This window comes from Bufo bufo, chromosome 1 (genome assembly GCF_905171765.1).
Source record: "Bufo bufo chromosome 1, aBufBuf1.1, whole genome shotgun sequence".
NCBI classification, from domain to species: domain Eukaryota; kingdom Metazoa; phylum Chordata; class Amphibia; order Anura; family Bufonidae; genus Bufo; species Bufo bufo.
In genome coordinates this window covers 472631806-472648132 of record NC_053389.1, presented here as the reverse complement: position 1 = coordinate 472648132, position 16327 = coordinate 472631806, and the positions used below count along the sequence as shown (strand labels likewise).

The window sequence follows — 16327 nt, the reverse complement described above, 5'->3', positions numbered from 1 at the left end:
TATTTTTTTATTCTTTTGGGATACTAATGGTTGTATAATCGGGGGTTCATACACCCTTGATCCCAAGTGTTGATTCTGTTTTGCACTTTATCTGTGGACACAACTTATTTTATTTGCATTACTAATAAATGTTATGTTTTAGGATTGCCTTTTTGAATAGTACCTCCACAAAGTGCTTATCTGAGTTGTGCCTTTTGCTGCATACACCGAAAAAGGCTTGCGTTTATACGTTAATCTACAATGTAACTCTAAGGCCTCATGCACATGACCGTAGTACGGGTCCGCATCCGAGCCGCAGTTTTTGCGGCTCGGGTGCGGACCCATTCACTTCAAAGGGGCCGCAAAAGATGCGGACAGCACTCCGTGTGCTGTCCACATCCGTTGCACTGTTCCGTGGCCCCTTAAAAAATATATAGCATGTCCTATTCTTGTCCGTTTTGCGGACAAGAATAGGCATTTCTACAATGGGCCGCCCGTTCCGCAAATTGTGGAAGGCACACGGGCGGCTTCCGTTTTTTTGCGGATCCAAGGTTTGTGGACCGCAAAAAAAAAACTGAACGGTCGTGTGCATGTAGCCTAAGGCAACAGATGACACTATATGTTTAATGTATGTTTTTTTTGTATACGTTAAACAGAAAAATGTGATGTGAACCCACCCCTAAGGGCCATTTACAGGGGCCGAAAATTGAAAAGATCATCTCTAACGAGCGTTTATGGTAACACTTGTTAGCGATGATCTGGCGGTGTAAATGTACCGCCGATTACTTGATGAACGAGTGAAACGCTCATTCATTGGGTAATTGGGTCGTTAGCGCAGCACAAAAATCCTTGTTCCCTGGTGGCAAATTGTGCTGGGTAAACACAATCTGCTGCTGGGAAACAAGGAGTCAGTATGGGGAAGAGCAATGGCATTAGCGATCAGTGATGGTCAGTTTGCAGTGTTCGCTTTCAATTATATGGCAAGTTACAACACACTTATGAGGTAATGAGGTTTCCAGCAAGCACACGAATATTCTCATTACATAAACATTCAGAAGAAACAAGAGATCATATGGTGCAAGTGTAAATATATATATACGGTTAAGGCTACTTTCACACTAATGTTTTGGCTTTCCGTTTGCGAGATCCATTCAGCGCTCTTACAAGCGGTCCAAAACGGATCAGTTTTGCCCTAATGCAATCTGAATGGATAAGGATCCGCTCAGAATGCATCAGTTCCGCTCTGGAGGCGGACACCAAAACGCTGCTTGCAGTGTTTTTCTGTCCGTCCTGACACACAATGTAAGTCAATAGGGACGGATCCGTTTTCTGTGACACAATAGAAAACTGATCCGTCCCCCATTGACTCTCAATAGAGTTCATGACGGATCCGTCTTGGCTATATAAAAGACATAAGACAACTGGATCCGTTCATGACGGATGCATGCGGTTGTATTATTGTAAAGGAAGCGTTTTTGCAGATCCATGACAGATCGGCAAAAAAACTTGTGTGAAAGTAGGCATAGTGAGTCTTTACCGTACTTATCTACCAGGATACCTAGCCCTGAATCCGGGAAGCAGCCAATGGACATTGTGACGGGTCACTAAGACCTAGTGCCAACCAGATAGCACAAAGTCTACAGTCAGTTTATTTTGAATGAATAGATTTAAACATGTAAAAGATAATGTGATTATTATTTTGTATTTGTTGGTTATTACAGTCTCCGTGAAGCGATGGACTACAGCTCCCTCTTAGGTCACCGAGACGTGTACAGCGCCTTATATGTGTGTATAATGTTGCTATCCTACTCTATCAAAAATATATAATTGTAATAAAAATCTGAAGATAAACTGAGATAGAATGGACTGGAAATCGTGCAGACACTGATATTGTAAACTATAGCTTGTATTCTTATACGTGATTATTGACCTTCAGAAAAGATTAAATACATTTCCCATTCTTTTCCCAGTTGGTTTATGCTTTCATGTGATAAGGTTACAGCAAGTCATCCGCAAACCCGACATGCAGGGATAATAAGCAGCAAACTGGAAACTTTTTCAGAATTCTTTAGGGCAAATTCATAATGAATAATTTAGACCCAGGATAAAAAAAGCTACAGTAATAAAAGGGAAAATGGTCAAGTCAAATGTTCACTGGAAATATGCTTTCCACCTATTGAATTTTGGGACTGCTACAATAAATGCCACATGAGGAGGTTATACATATCAGACCTGTTAATAATAAGTACCAAATGTCTACCCTTCCATAGCGTCTATTAGTTTAGCTACCCCAGCGGACCTGCAGTGTGGCTTTCTAACCATGGTTTTATATGACAAGAATAAACACAGCTGGTGCTGGGAGATGAAAGAGTGAGGATCATGATGAAAGAGCATAACGTTATGACACCAAAGCAAACATATGTGATAAAGTTCCCACTGTAAGCACTTCACTCAAACATTATATTGAAGTTATATTGAAGTTGTATCCGATTTAGATCAATGCGTCAGAGCCCATTTACATGGGCCGATATGCAGGGCAATGATTGGGAGTGAATGGTTTCTTCATGATCACTGTCAGCTCTTTAAAAGTTGCATTTACGTGAGGCAATCGCCTTTGTATGGGGATGAATCATAGATACTGCGATCATTCATCCCTATACACATTGGAAAGGTCATTTATGGAGAGTCTTTATGCTTGTCTTTTGCCTAAAAAAGTCTCAAGACAGGGTCGTGCGACAAGTCACTCAGAGTTTTTCTGCCATCCCTGCCACTGTGGTGTGGCTAGGGTGGAACTGGGGTCGGGCATCAGCCCAGGCAAATTCAATAACATTTACGCCTGGAAACTGGCGTAAACGATGACTGAAAACTACTCCCGTGAGGGAGTGGAGTCCCTTTCACTCTAGGTGCACAGACTGCCGGATATGCCTTATTCCACTGGCAGCGCACCGGTATGAAACACAGATTTTTGATAAATGGGCCATATTGTTTTTTGCTGCTGACAAACTATGATTTTATGCACTGCATATATGACGACTTACCCAATAAACAAGCATTTTTCTAGTTTGTCAGTTGATCAGTTGCACATTTACATGGGCAATTATTGGGTAAAAAGCATTCATACATACATTTGTTCCTGATAATTGACCAGATAACATACTCATGTAAATGTGCCCTTAGCTAAGCCAACAAACTCACATTTTCACGGATATTGGTAACAGTCTCTGCTCACAATCTATACACCAACCCTATCAGTATGTTTTTGGAGTGTGGGCAAAAGCTGTGCAAACATGGGGATAAAATACAAACCCCAAGCAGACGTTGCTCCTGGTCAGACACAAAACCAGGACCCCAGCGCTGTAAGGTAACACTGCAAACCAATAAGCCACAAGCCTGCCCTGTTGACATACATCAGGGATGCCCAACCTGCGGCCCTCCAGCTGTTGTAAAACTACAACTCCCATCATGCCCTGTTGTAGGTTGATAGCTATAGGCTGTCCAAGCATGCTGGGAGTTGTAATTTTGCAACAGCTAGAGGGCCGCAGGCATCCCTGACATACATAATGGGGGAGATTTACTAATGAAAATGTGCCAGAACCCTAGCACAATCTGCAACAAAAGAAAACGGGTGTACATGCTTTGCAACACATTTATGGTTTCAAACACAATTAAACACTTTTGACGACTGGTATTTGGAGTAAACTTAGACAACAAATAGGTTGTGTGGCAGTAGAGCTGCCAGAGGGCCACATGACGGCCATTGAAAGGGTGTATGTCACCCAGAAGAGCCTGGGTGAGAACAGAAAAGTCCCGGCAAAGCATGGAAAAGGGGTGTTGTTTGCACCAGAAGTGTGTCACCAAGGGGCCCGGCCTTGGTGGAGTAAAGGCCCTAGATATAGGTGGCCACTGAGCTGCTGGCTCCAGCTGAAGAAGGAGCAGGCTGTGCTAAAGCCTGTGGGAGCTGGAACCCTCTGACCCTGTGTGGGGTAAGCACTGCGGTGTTTTGGGGAGCTGGGTGGTAGACCCTGCTAGAGAGGGACTATACTGTTTAGTCATTGGCCAGACGGCTGAGGACTTGTTTTGATTAATGTTTTGGTTGCTGTTTGTGCATGAAGACTGACAAATAAATGCACTTTAGACACTAAAGCCTTTGTCTGGAAGAAGTCTGTGAGAATGACCCCCGAATAAAAGATGATCCCTTACAGTGGTATAAACTAGACAGTCTCTAGGTGCACTAGATGTATCATCCAGCATCAGCTTCTAGTAAAATCTGACACATTTAAAGACATGGGGTCATTTATTAAGATTGGCCTTTTTGACAACGGTCTTAATAACCTTGGAGCTTGATGCGCCTAAGTTATATACAGATGCCGGCCTAAACCTATGTCAGCTTCCTTGATTTAGATCATTTTCTATGCCGAAAACAGGCGTAGAAAATGATAAATGAGATAGGCCAGATTTGATACATATGCAAATTAATCTGAGAAGAGTCCTGTCCCTGAGATGAGTCCAGCGTGAAGGAGCCCAGCACCGCCCCGCATCCTCAGAATCTCCTCCTTGCTCCCCAACGTCAGAAAGCTAGAGCGCCGTAATCTCGCGATGTGCGAGCTAGTGCATGCGCAGTTCGTTCCCTGAGGCTGATGCCAACACAGGGAAAGAACACTATGACGACACTGCGCATGCGCTAGCTCGCGCATCGCGAGATTACGGCGCTCTAGCTTTCTGACGTCGGGAGCAAGGAGGAGATTCTGAGTTTGCGGGGCAGTGCTGCGCTCCTTCACGCTGGACTCATCTCAGGGACAGAACACATCTCAGGTTAATTTGCATATGTATCAAATCGTTTTTTTTTTAAACAATAAAAGCACACAGAGCTATGGGGACTGGGTATTGCGGATGTGCTAGCGGCCATGTCCTCAGCTCTATACACGAAATCCCATGACAGGTTCTTTTTTAAGGCAGGTTTAGACGCTCCAATGTACAGCCAATTGTTGGGAAGTAAGCGTTCCTTCCTGACAGTTGGCTGCTCGTTCAGTGAAGGAGGCCGCTGCATTTACATGCAGCGTTCTCCTTCACAGTAGGACGACGAGGAATGGCTATTGCAATCGCTCGTCCCTATACAGAGTCATTGTTCCCGGGCAGTAGATCCCTGTTTAGCTGGTGCCCAGAAACGATTATCGGTGTGCCTGCACGAACAATAGGATCACCTGATGAACAAGTGTTTTGCTCATTCATCGTCGGCACATTTAATCGGGAAGATTGTCGGGAAAGATTGTTCGCATGAATGTTCATTCCCAATAATCTGCCCGATTATTGAGCAGTGTAAATCCACCTTAAGTCCACACTACCCAATCTGGAATCCTAGTCTACTGAGTAATCCACTTAGAAATTATCAACTGGGTAAAACCAGTCCAAATTCTGCTTATTGATATATGCACTACTGTATGCGATACACCCGTCGTACAGGTGTTTGATCTTTTTTTGGCAGACTGCATATGAGAAGCTCCATTTGAGGATTTTTTATTTTTTTTCCCCTTTATGTACATTGTCTTGCTTTTATCTGTAATCCATTAGAAGTTAAGTTTTAAGTAGTTTTAAGATGATAACTTACATTTTCTGCGTATTGCTAGAGGGTGAATGCAACAAAAGAGGCAAAATCTCAGATGAAATAGGAGACACATTTTGAGCACGTCTGTTCATCAATTATGTGTCAGACGTCTACCTTAATCTCTAACACAATGCACACATTTCTTAAATCTAACAGAGGTTGGCCAGTATGAACTGGCTGGACTGGGAAATTCAAGTAGCTAAGGAAATTGCCCATTCTAAATTGCCTATGAGTATGATTATAGAAAATAGCACGCTGTTCCAAATTTGAGGGCAACCAGGGGTCCATGGAAGACTGTACTTAAGTATATATATAGAATGTCTGATTAAAGGGTATTTTGTAGTATGATCTCACTACTAGACCTCAGCAGTACAAGATGGGGTTAATTTCTATATAAATGCAAGTTTTAAAAAAACAAAACATCTGGACACAATTTACAATGGCTATACAACTGAACACAGGATAAACAGAGTCATAGGGGAAATGCACTTTCAGTAAAACCTATCACCAGCCACATTTCCACTAGAAAACCACAAACGATATTAAGAAAAATTCCACTGCTTTTTCTAAAAGTACCCAAAACTTGACAACTAACAATATTGGAGCTACATAAGTTAGTTTGTGACTACGCAACTCTCTAGTGGACCTTCTTTTTGGACTGTAATCAATAAAGCTGTAAGCAAACACAAACTGCTGGCAGACCTCTCGCTGACTTTATACATCGCCACTGCCGATATATCACTCGCAAGGCCACCAGAGAGCAGGCGGAAACAGTTTATTGTACTTTTCATCTTCTCAACTGTTATATACACAGCACTATGTGGAGCAATGGAAATGGCCCAAAGAGTTCAATCCCTAAGGGGCAATTCAGAAGAGGCCCCACTTGACCAAATTTACAACTCAAATATTATACATGGGAATAATATAAACATGACAGAAGATGTTAGAATGAATAAAATATATTGTTAATCTTGATAGAAATGAATGATAAAAAGTAAACTGAAGATAATCTTGCCCCTATTGCCTATCATTTTGCATGATCCTGGCACAGAGGAAAACCTGCAGAGAACACAAGGATTAATGGACTGATGAGCTGGTCCGTTTCCACCTTTGGCTGGTGGTTGGCTGAGGGACCTGGGATTAACAGGGCAGAGAAGAGGGAGGCTGCTGCTCCAGACAGACACAGGCAGCTTGATGGAAGAAGGGGGTCATGACTGAGCTCTTAGGACACACAGAGATGTTTTATCCATCTATCTATCTAAAAGTATAATTCTATATTTTTTGGTATATTGTATGTTTTTTTGTTTCTTTATATCTGTGCAGGCTTTTTTATGTATAAAAAAAATGCAGTGACATAAATGACCCGTAACCCACTACATGCAGTAATCATGCACTCACCAAGACTCCAGTATAGGGGCAGAGTAAATACGGGTAAACTATGATGGTCCAACAGCCACCCAGCAGGGCATTTGTTGTACCTTGTAAGAGGTTTATTCACACATGGTGATGTTGCAATTTTTGCCATTCAACCCAACGTGAAAAAATATAACTGTGCATAAAAACTCTGCAACAGCCAGAAAAGTACAAGGAAAAAAATTACTGTTTCTAGATAACTGCTGAAAAATAACCTGGTCATGAATTTTATTTTAATAATTTATTTTATTATTATTATTATTATTATTATTATTCTTAATAATAATCAGTCTTCTCCACAGATATTTGATCCCATTAATTTTGCAGTTAAAATTAATGACACTAAATAAAAGCACACTAGTCACATTTGAAGACTATGGCACAAGAAAGGAAAGAAAAGCCTAAGCAGGCATGACTGGTACAATTAACAAATGAGCACAGCACGGCCATAGTGAATGCTATTTTAGGGGGCACATTCCTTGCGATTTCCGGCGCTTCGTGCATCACTGGGCACAGAAACCGAGCCATTCAGAATGCAAACTGGCTGCAGTGGTTCTATCAGAAGTAAGTAGAGCACAGTGTTCCAACCAACACAGCTTTTCACATCACCAATAGGGAGAGATGACAGAGGCAAACAAGACGCTGGAAGGAGAAGGAAGAATTCCAAGGAAGGCACGGCCCTGGAAACCCCATAATGTGAGCCTTGAGGGTGCATTGTAGTGCTCATCTGAATGCATGTCTTAGCATGTGTGATAATGAAAAGAAACAAGTTAATCTGCTGGAAAAGAGCTGAGCATTTCAATTAGAAACCTCTAATGAAGTTTAAGAAAATAAACAGGAAAAGGTAAGAACCACACTGGGAGCTCTTTATTTTTAACTTAAAGGGGTATTTCAGTTGGTACAAGTTACCCCCTATCCACAGGATAGGTCCTGACCTGTGGATAGGGGAAAACTTGTACCAACCAGAATAACCCTTTGACCACTTAAGGTAACTACAGTAGCGTATGGACCTTTTACACAGGCAGATTGGTTAGGGGCTTGTTTAACCCCTTCCCAACTGGGCGATTTTCAGTTTTTTTGCTTTTTTCAATTTTCACTCAGTCTTCCCAGAGCCATAACTTTTTTTTTTTTTCTACTTCCATTCATATAGCCATACTAGGACTTTTTTTTTTGCAGGACAATTTGTACTTTTTAAATGGCACCATTTAATATTGCATACGATGTAATGGAAAGATGGGAAAAAAATTCCAAATGTTTTATGGGTTTTGTTTTTATGGCTTCCCTGTGCGGTAAAACTGACCAGTTACCTTCATCCTCTGGGTGAGTACGATTACAGCGATACCACATTTTTAAAAAAAAAAATCTTGCGTCTTAACAATGAAAAAAATAAAAACTCTGGAAAAAATGTACGTGATAATTACGGTATGTTTGTATTTTAATAGTACATGCATTTTGGGATGCAAATGATATATATATATTTTTTTAATTCTGGGGAATGGGGGTGATTTGAATTTTGATATATTTTTCTAATAATAATAAATCAATTGATCTGAGTGGGCTATTTAACACACACGGTTCATCTAGCATTTTTTTTTTAAAACGCTCACATTTTTCTATTTCCCATGATAGGTCTCTCTGAAATAATGGCTACTACACTACAAGAATGGTGTTAATGGTGACTGGTTTCCATCAAGTGGAATATCCATTTACAGACACTTATCACTATAACCCGATATGTGCAAAGGTAAACTAAAGTAGTTTAGAAGAGACACATTGCATGCTGGTGAGAAGAGGATTGAATCCCATGTGGTCTGCTAAATCACACTCTTATGGTGCTATTAGAAAATGACAAGAAAGGCATATCCCCTTCTAGATAAAAGGCCTATTCCCCCGCTCTTTTCATTTGTATTAACTTTTACAACAATAGAATGCAAAGTAAACTAACACTATTTTTCTAAATGCAATGGAATAAAGTCCACTGAGATTCTCCTGAATGTCATGTTGGAATCATTACCAGAAAGGCCATATAGAAATACACCTATAAAATTTAGAGGCTCTCTCTACCTACCGACTGGACTGTTACTCGACCATGCATTCAATGCTGAAAATCAATGAATGTGATTGGTCAAAGCTCTCACTAAACACTTCAAACTGCTCAACTTCATAGATATTCAGAAATCACCAACAAACTAAATACCATTTAATTTAAAGGGGCATTTTATTTTACAGTGAAATACATGTATTTTTTAAGTGGTTTTATTAAAAATGTTCAACCGTTTTGCAGCTTCTATCTCCTGCCACTATTGTGTTTTCCTGAGTGATCAACTGAGCTCAATTATTGGTGGGATAACACCATTTATAAGGAGTGAGAATCCACTCACTCGGTGGCCACTGAGGAAGGGGCGTAAGACCCTGAAACGCGTCTGTCATTACAGAGTGAGCGTGGATTCCAAGAAAAAGAATAAAGAAGCTGGTGACCAAAAGTTTAAAGTGCACGAGATCTACCTCCACAACTGAAGCTACAGCCGCACAATACTGACGTCATCTAAGCGTCCGTCCGGAACCCCAGACGACCAGGTCACGTGGGACGCCACATTCGGCCGTGTTCGGCCACTTGGGTAACCAGCACTGCAGTCAGGCAGCAAGGAGGGGTGAGACCGGGAGATCATAAACGGCAAGATACTGTAAGTAACCTGGAGGTTAGCTCTAACGCTCCAACGTGCACACCGTATACGCATCTCTGTATATTTATAACACCGGACATTGGCATACAACCGTTACTATTGCCCCATCTGAATTAGGCATAGCGCGTTGGCCATATCACTGCCCCAAATAGTTGCAGTGCCTCATTCATCTAATGGTACTGCATAATCAAGACTATTGATCCGGACATCTAGTACCATTACTTCAATTGGAACATTGTCTGTATGAATTTTGTGCTGCTACACTGCATTTGCAGCACTGTGTAGGTTGTTACATACCATACTACAACCACAATTGGGACATTGTCTATATGAATTCTGTGCTGCTACACCGCTTTTACAGCATTTTGTAGGCCGCTGCACATTATATACTACGATTGGAACATTGTTTGTATGAATTTTGTGCCGCCATACTGCATTATATAGGCTGCTGCATATCATATATATTTTTTGATGTATGTTTTATGTGTATTTTAGGGGTTTGCTTTTAAAGTAATAAACTATTATTTAATCATCCATTCAGTGTTTCCCTCTTGCGTGTGCCCCCTCACTTTTGCATACGTTCTACTGAGCTCAATTATTGAATGCATAAAAGATGAAACATTCGTTTTTCAGCCAAAAATGTATACCATATTTTACACCCTAGAGGACGCACCTTTTCACCCCGAAAGTGGGGAGAAAATGTGAGCGCGTCTTATAGGGCGAATATTAATGAGTGCTTCCATTATGGAAGAGCTCATTAGGACAGGAGGACCGGGAAGCGGTGAATGCTGCGCTCCCCGGCTCTGTACTCACCGCTTCCTGGTCTTCTTCTGTCGGATCTGGGGACACTCGGAGCGCCAGACCCCTGGAGCAGTGGCCGGAGAGGTAAGTTGATATTTTTAGTTTTTTTTTTGCCTGATCTGGAGTCTGAATGGGGGTGTTATTAAAATTGGGAGTCCAATTTGAGGTCTAATTGGGGGGTCTTAGATCAGATACCCATGTTAATAAGACCCCCAATCTGACCTTAGATCAGATACCCATGTTGATGAGGACTAATTGGGGGTCTTATTAACATTGGAAGTGTGATCTTATTAACATTGAGGGTTTAATCTGAGGTCTGATGAAATTTTTTTTTTCTTATTTTCCTCCTCTAAAACCTAGGTGTCTTATGGGCAGGTGCATCATATAGGGTGCAAAATCCAGTACATTTCAGTAAAATATGTCCTTAAAAGGTGTTCAGCCTGCTATTAAGGTTACATTCACATATGTGCTAGTTATTTCCGTTGTTCTGCTCTGTTACAGAAGCAGAACAACGAAAATAGCAGAAGTGCCGAATCTGGCACATAACTGAAACCAATGGAGCAAAATAGACTCCACTGACGTTAATGGAGTCTGTTCAGAGGTCCGCTCATTTTTTATTTTTTTGCGGGAACAAAAAAGGTTCCACATTAAGGGTTTTTTGTCCACTCTTTTTGGTGGAACCTGCGACAGATGTGAACATGCCCTAACAAACACTGATTCTAGTCCAGAAAACTGTGACATATGATCATTACATTACACAGAGACATACATAGAGGGATGCTGGAGAAAAACATAGTGAATACCTTCTTGAACATCCTGGTGGAATCTTCGCTGATCTGCATGAAGCGCATTATAACATTGTTTAAGTAAATGTCACTCAGTGTTGCGTGATCTTTGCTTTCCCTTCTCACTTGGTTCAAAAGTAAATACCAGCAATTTACCGGTGACAGCAAATTCTGGTCTTTCCTATGAAGAAGAACAACACAGAATTAGCAAATAGGACAGTAAGGAAGTGCAAAATCAATCGGAGGATTTAAGCCTCAAACATGTGAGGACATCCTATGTACTGAGGAATACACTGGAAATCAGTCATCATTCAGACTGCAGCTGTTATTCTCTATTCTGTACAGATGGACTGACTATATTGTGATAGTCACCGGATTACCGGGGTACACAGTTTGCTAGGCAAGAAGGCATCAAGTGTTTGGTGTTTCAAGGAATTCTCCATGACACTTAAAAACAGATATCCATACATGTATCATTGGCTAGGGGCCCCACTGATCACTAGGTTAGGTGTCCTGAGTTCTTTGCTCTGAAGGAGTTTGAAAAGGAGCGGAGGTCATGCATGTACCCCAACGCTCCATTCAATGTCTAAGAGACTGACGGAGATAGCTTAGCACTGTAATAGGCTATATCCATTGATACTGTAGACACTGAATGAAAGCAAGGCCTACAGTTGCTCCATTCAAACTCCTCCTCACTGTGATTGCTCAGTGAGGTGGAACGCGGTCTTGGGAATTCCATCCTGATGACTAGTGAGGGGTCCCTAGCGATCATACATTTATCCTGTGGCTATCCATTTGGGATAACCCCTTTAAACACACATTTCCTGTTCTTTACTTAGAAATGTGTCATAATATGCCATATATTGTCACATATAAAAGACATGGAGAGCATGGGAGTACCTGGATGCAAGTGAGTGACCAAAGAGCTCTTTAAAAATTGGCTAAGCCCGTAACTGAACATTCATAAAATATACATGTATGTAAGGGTACTCAGACAGATTATCAAGAACAAAGCAGATGTTCCTGATATCTGCCTGATCATCAGTGGAGATGATCGCAGCACTTTTAGGCAGCACTCACCTCTGATGTACCGGGACAAGCGAACAATACAGCCTTTTCATGTCCCGGTAGAAAATGATTATTTCTGGGCAGCAGATCACCTATTAGACTGCTGGATCTGCTACACGGGAATGAAGATGTTACACAGACCAATTATCGGGGATGAGGATTTATACAAACGCTCATCCCAGATAATCTGTCTGACAATCGGACTCTAAATCATTTCTTCATACAGATTGACATATGACTACATTTAGAAATATTAGAAAGGAATGACTGGGCACACCTAAGATATTGGGAGCTATTATTTATTGTAATAAAATGGTAATATAAATAAAATGCACATGTAATTATTAGAATAATCTACACCTTAGAGGTGCTGCCTGGATTGGGCAGTGGTAAACATCAATTGATCCACGTGCTGATGGTTTGAGATGGAGCTAAGTCGGTCACTCAAATTGAAATATAATAGCCCGACAGCCTCACTCCAAACTCATCACACGCTAGACACCTGGAGCTAGTAAATTGTGGCCACAAGCAATCAAATAATTATAAAAGCGATTACATAGACAGTGTGGATAGTGCTAATGATACTAATAAACCATATTAATTAGGTGACAGTAAGATCAAATAAAAACATATAAATAGGTGGATGAATGTGACATTGGATGAGTCCGTAAGTCCTAGAACTATCCAAATGTAACAAATGGGGTCCCGATGTTGATAAATAGTAGTTTGGAATATCGAGGTAATAATGGTGTGCAGTGATTTGTCCCGTCACTGACTTAGCGGCGTCCCGCTTACAGTCAGGAATGGATCCAAAAATAGAGCAACAGTTAGTACAGGAACACTCTTACCAGTGTTGGAGGGTTCTCAAGTAAAAGAGACACCTCTGCCGTCTTTCGGAACTTGAACCCGGGTATATTAGTAGCGGTTCGGTGAATCCCGTATTCCGTAATGTGGGTCACCTGTTTGCAGTTAGGTTCCTGCACGAGGTCCCGCTCGATTGACTCAGCTGTGCTGGCTCGATTTTTCGGGTATGGGTTTCAGACCGGCTGTTTCTTCGTAAGTGGCTTCAGAGTTGTTCCTTAAAGATCAATGCGGTGCACTCGCATAGGATGTATACTTGGGGGGTCAGACCAGACGCGTTTCGGGGTTAGAGTGTCCCCTTCCTCACTGAGGAAGGGGACACTCTAACCCCGAAACGCGTCTGGTCTGACCCCCCAAGTATACATCCTATGCGAGTGCACCGCATTGATCTTTAAGGAACAACTCTGAAGCCACTTACGAAGAAACAGCCGGTCTGAAACCCATACCCGAAAAATCGAGCCAGCACAGCTGAGTCAATCGAGCGGGACCTCGTGCAGGAACCTAACTGCAAACAGGTGACCCACATTACGGAATACGGGATTCACCGAACCGCTACTAATATACCCGGGTTCAAGTTCCGAAAGACGGCAGAGGTGTCTCTTTTACTTGAGAACCCTCCAACACTGGTAAGAGTGTTCCTGTACTAACTGTTGCTCTATTTTTGGATCCATTCCTGACTGTAAGCGGGACGCCGCTAAGTCAGTGACGGGACAAATCACTGCACACCATTATTACCTCGATATTCCAAACTACTATTTATCAACATCGGGACCCCATTTGTTACATTTGGATAGTTCTAGGACTTACGGACTCATCCAATGTCACATTCATCCACCTATTTATATGTTTTTATTTGATCTTACTGTCACCTAATTAATATGGTTTATTAGTATCATTAGCACTATCCACACTGTCTATGTAATCGCTTTTATAATTATTTGATTGCTTGTGGCCACAATTTACTAGCTCCAGGTGTCTAGCGTGTGATGAGTTTGGAGTGAGGCTGTCGGGCTATTATATTTCAATTTGAGTGACCGACTTAGCTCCATCTCAAACCATCAGCACGTGGATCAATTGATGTTTACCACTGCCCAATCCAGGCAGCACCTCTAAGGTGTAGATTATTCTAATAATTACATGTGCATTTTATTTATATTACCATTTTATTACAATAAATAATAGCTCCCAATATCTTAGGTGTGCCCAGTCATTCCTTTCTAATTTCTGCCTTCTTTTATCAGCGGGGTGACGCTGTTAGACTGAGAGCACCCTTTGTGGGGGTATCAACTATCCTGTGCGTCCAACTAACCCACTATTATTGCATTTAGAAATATTACTCAGGTTTAAGAGGAATCACTATGTTTTGGAAAAACACTGATGAAAAAAGGAAATCCAGCCTAAACAATCTTCAAACATGACAGATGCAGATAAGAAAATCACGTTGGTGTAGTCTAATCTCACAGCACCATTGATTTCCAGAATAAAAGGGGTTTATAGGGTAAAAACTTCACATACCGTCCTAATCTCCCTGTCACCGATTTTGTAAATATTTGTTAAAGGGGTATTCCCATCTCAGAATGTATCCCTATGATAAGTCATACATGTCCAATAGGTGCAGGTCCCACCACCGGGGCCCTCACGTGTCTCACCACTACTGTGACTAGAGCAAGCATGCTCTGCCACCACTCGATTCACAGCGGCCACAAGATGGGAGTTCCAGAGGTGGGACATGCACCTATTAAACATTATGCCCCAGAAGTCCAAGATAGGAATATCTACTTAAGAAAATGATGGCAATATTTCAGCAACATCCAAAAAAAGATGCTTTCCAGAGTTCCATGTAGAAGACTAGGCTGCAGATAGTCCTGATCTCATCTTCTCTGAACACCTTTGGGATGAATAAGAAAACAATCCATAAACCTGTTGCCAAACAGTAATGCCTGGCTGAACCAGTACACCTATGGCTCAATGGAACTAACTCCCAGTAAGGCTACATGCACACGAACGTGGTTTGGTTCCGTGTCCGTTCCGTTTTTTTTTTTTGTGGATAGGATGCGGACCCATTCATTTCAATGGGTCCGCAAAAAATGCAGACAGCACAATGTGCTGTCCGCATCCGTATGTCCGTTCCGTAGCCCTGCAAAAAAAATAGAACATGTCCTACTCTTAAAGGGCTTCTGTCACCCCGCAAAAGTCATTTTTTTTTTTTTTGGATAGTTACATTCCTTATAGCGCGATATAGGAGAATATAATGGTATTACTTACTTTCATGCGGCCGTTTCTTTAGAAAACGAAGTTTTATAATATGTAAATGCGGTCTCTACCAGCAAGTAGGGCGTCTACTTGCTGGTAGCCGCAGCAGAAAACCACCCCCTCGCCGTGTTGATTGACAGGGCCAGCCGGGATCTCCTCCTCCGGCCGGCCCTGTCAGTAGTTCAAAAATCGCGCGCCTCTGTTCAATCGGCGCAGGCGCTCTGAGATGAGGAGGCTCGTCTCCTCAGAACTCCCTCAGTGCGCCTGCGCCGATGACGTCTTCTCTTTCGGTGATGTCATTGGCGCAGGCGCACTGAGGGAGTTCTGAGGAGACGAGCCTCCTCATCTCAGAGCGCCTGCGCCGATTGAACAGAGGCGCGCGATTTTTGAACTACTGACAGGGCCGGCCGGAGGAGGAGATCACGGCTGGCCCTGTCAATCAACACGGCGAGGGGGCGGTTTTCTGCTGCGGCTACCAGCAAGTAGACGCCCTACTTGCTGGTAGAGACCGCATTTACATATTATAAAACTTCGTTTTCTAAAGAAACGGCCGCATGAAAGTAAGTAATACCATTATATTCTCCTATATCGCGCTATAAGGAATGTAAGTATCCCCAAAAAAAAATATGACTTTTGCGTGGTGACAGAAGCCCTTTAACCGTTTTAGGCATTGTTACAATGGATCAGGAAAAAAAATGGATGGCATACGGATGTCATCCGTTTTCGTTTATTTTGCGGATCAGCAATTTGCGGACCGCAAAACACATACGGTCGTGCGCATGTAGCCTAAATCTGTTACAAGATCAGGAAACCTTCCCAGAAGATGGAGGTTTTCATAAGAATGCACCATTACCCCATGGCTTTGAAATGAAATATTAAAC

The 16327-nt window shown here is 42.0% G+C and overlaps 1 protein-coding gene across 5 annotated transcripts in view; it reads right to left on the bottom strand.

Annotated features, from left to right (window-relative positions):
- SRGAP1 (SLIT-ROBO Rho GTPase activating protein 1) overlaps positions 1-16327 on the bottom strand; it is a 195477-nt gene that overhangs the window by 88811 nt on the left and 90339 nt on the right. For all 5 annotated transcript variants that reach the window (XR_005774486.1, XM_040409092.1, XM_040409098.1 and 2 more), the window contains exon 3: positions 11283-11445. Coding sequence is in view for 4 of the 5 variants with exons in the window: in XM_040409092.1 (XP_040265026.1) it covers positions 11283-11445 (163 nt within the window). In the remaining variant the exon portion in view is untranslated. The remainder of the gene's footprint in view (positions 1-11282; positions 11446-16327) is intronic.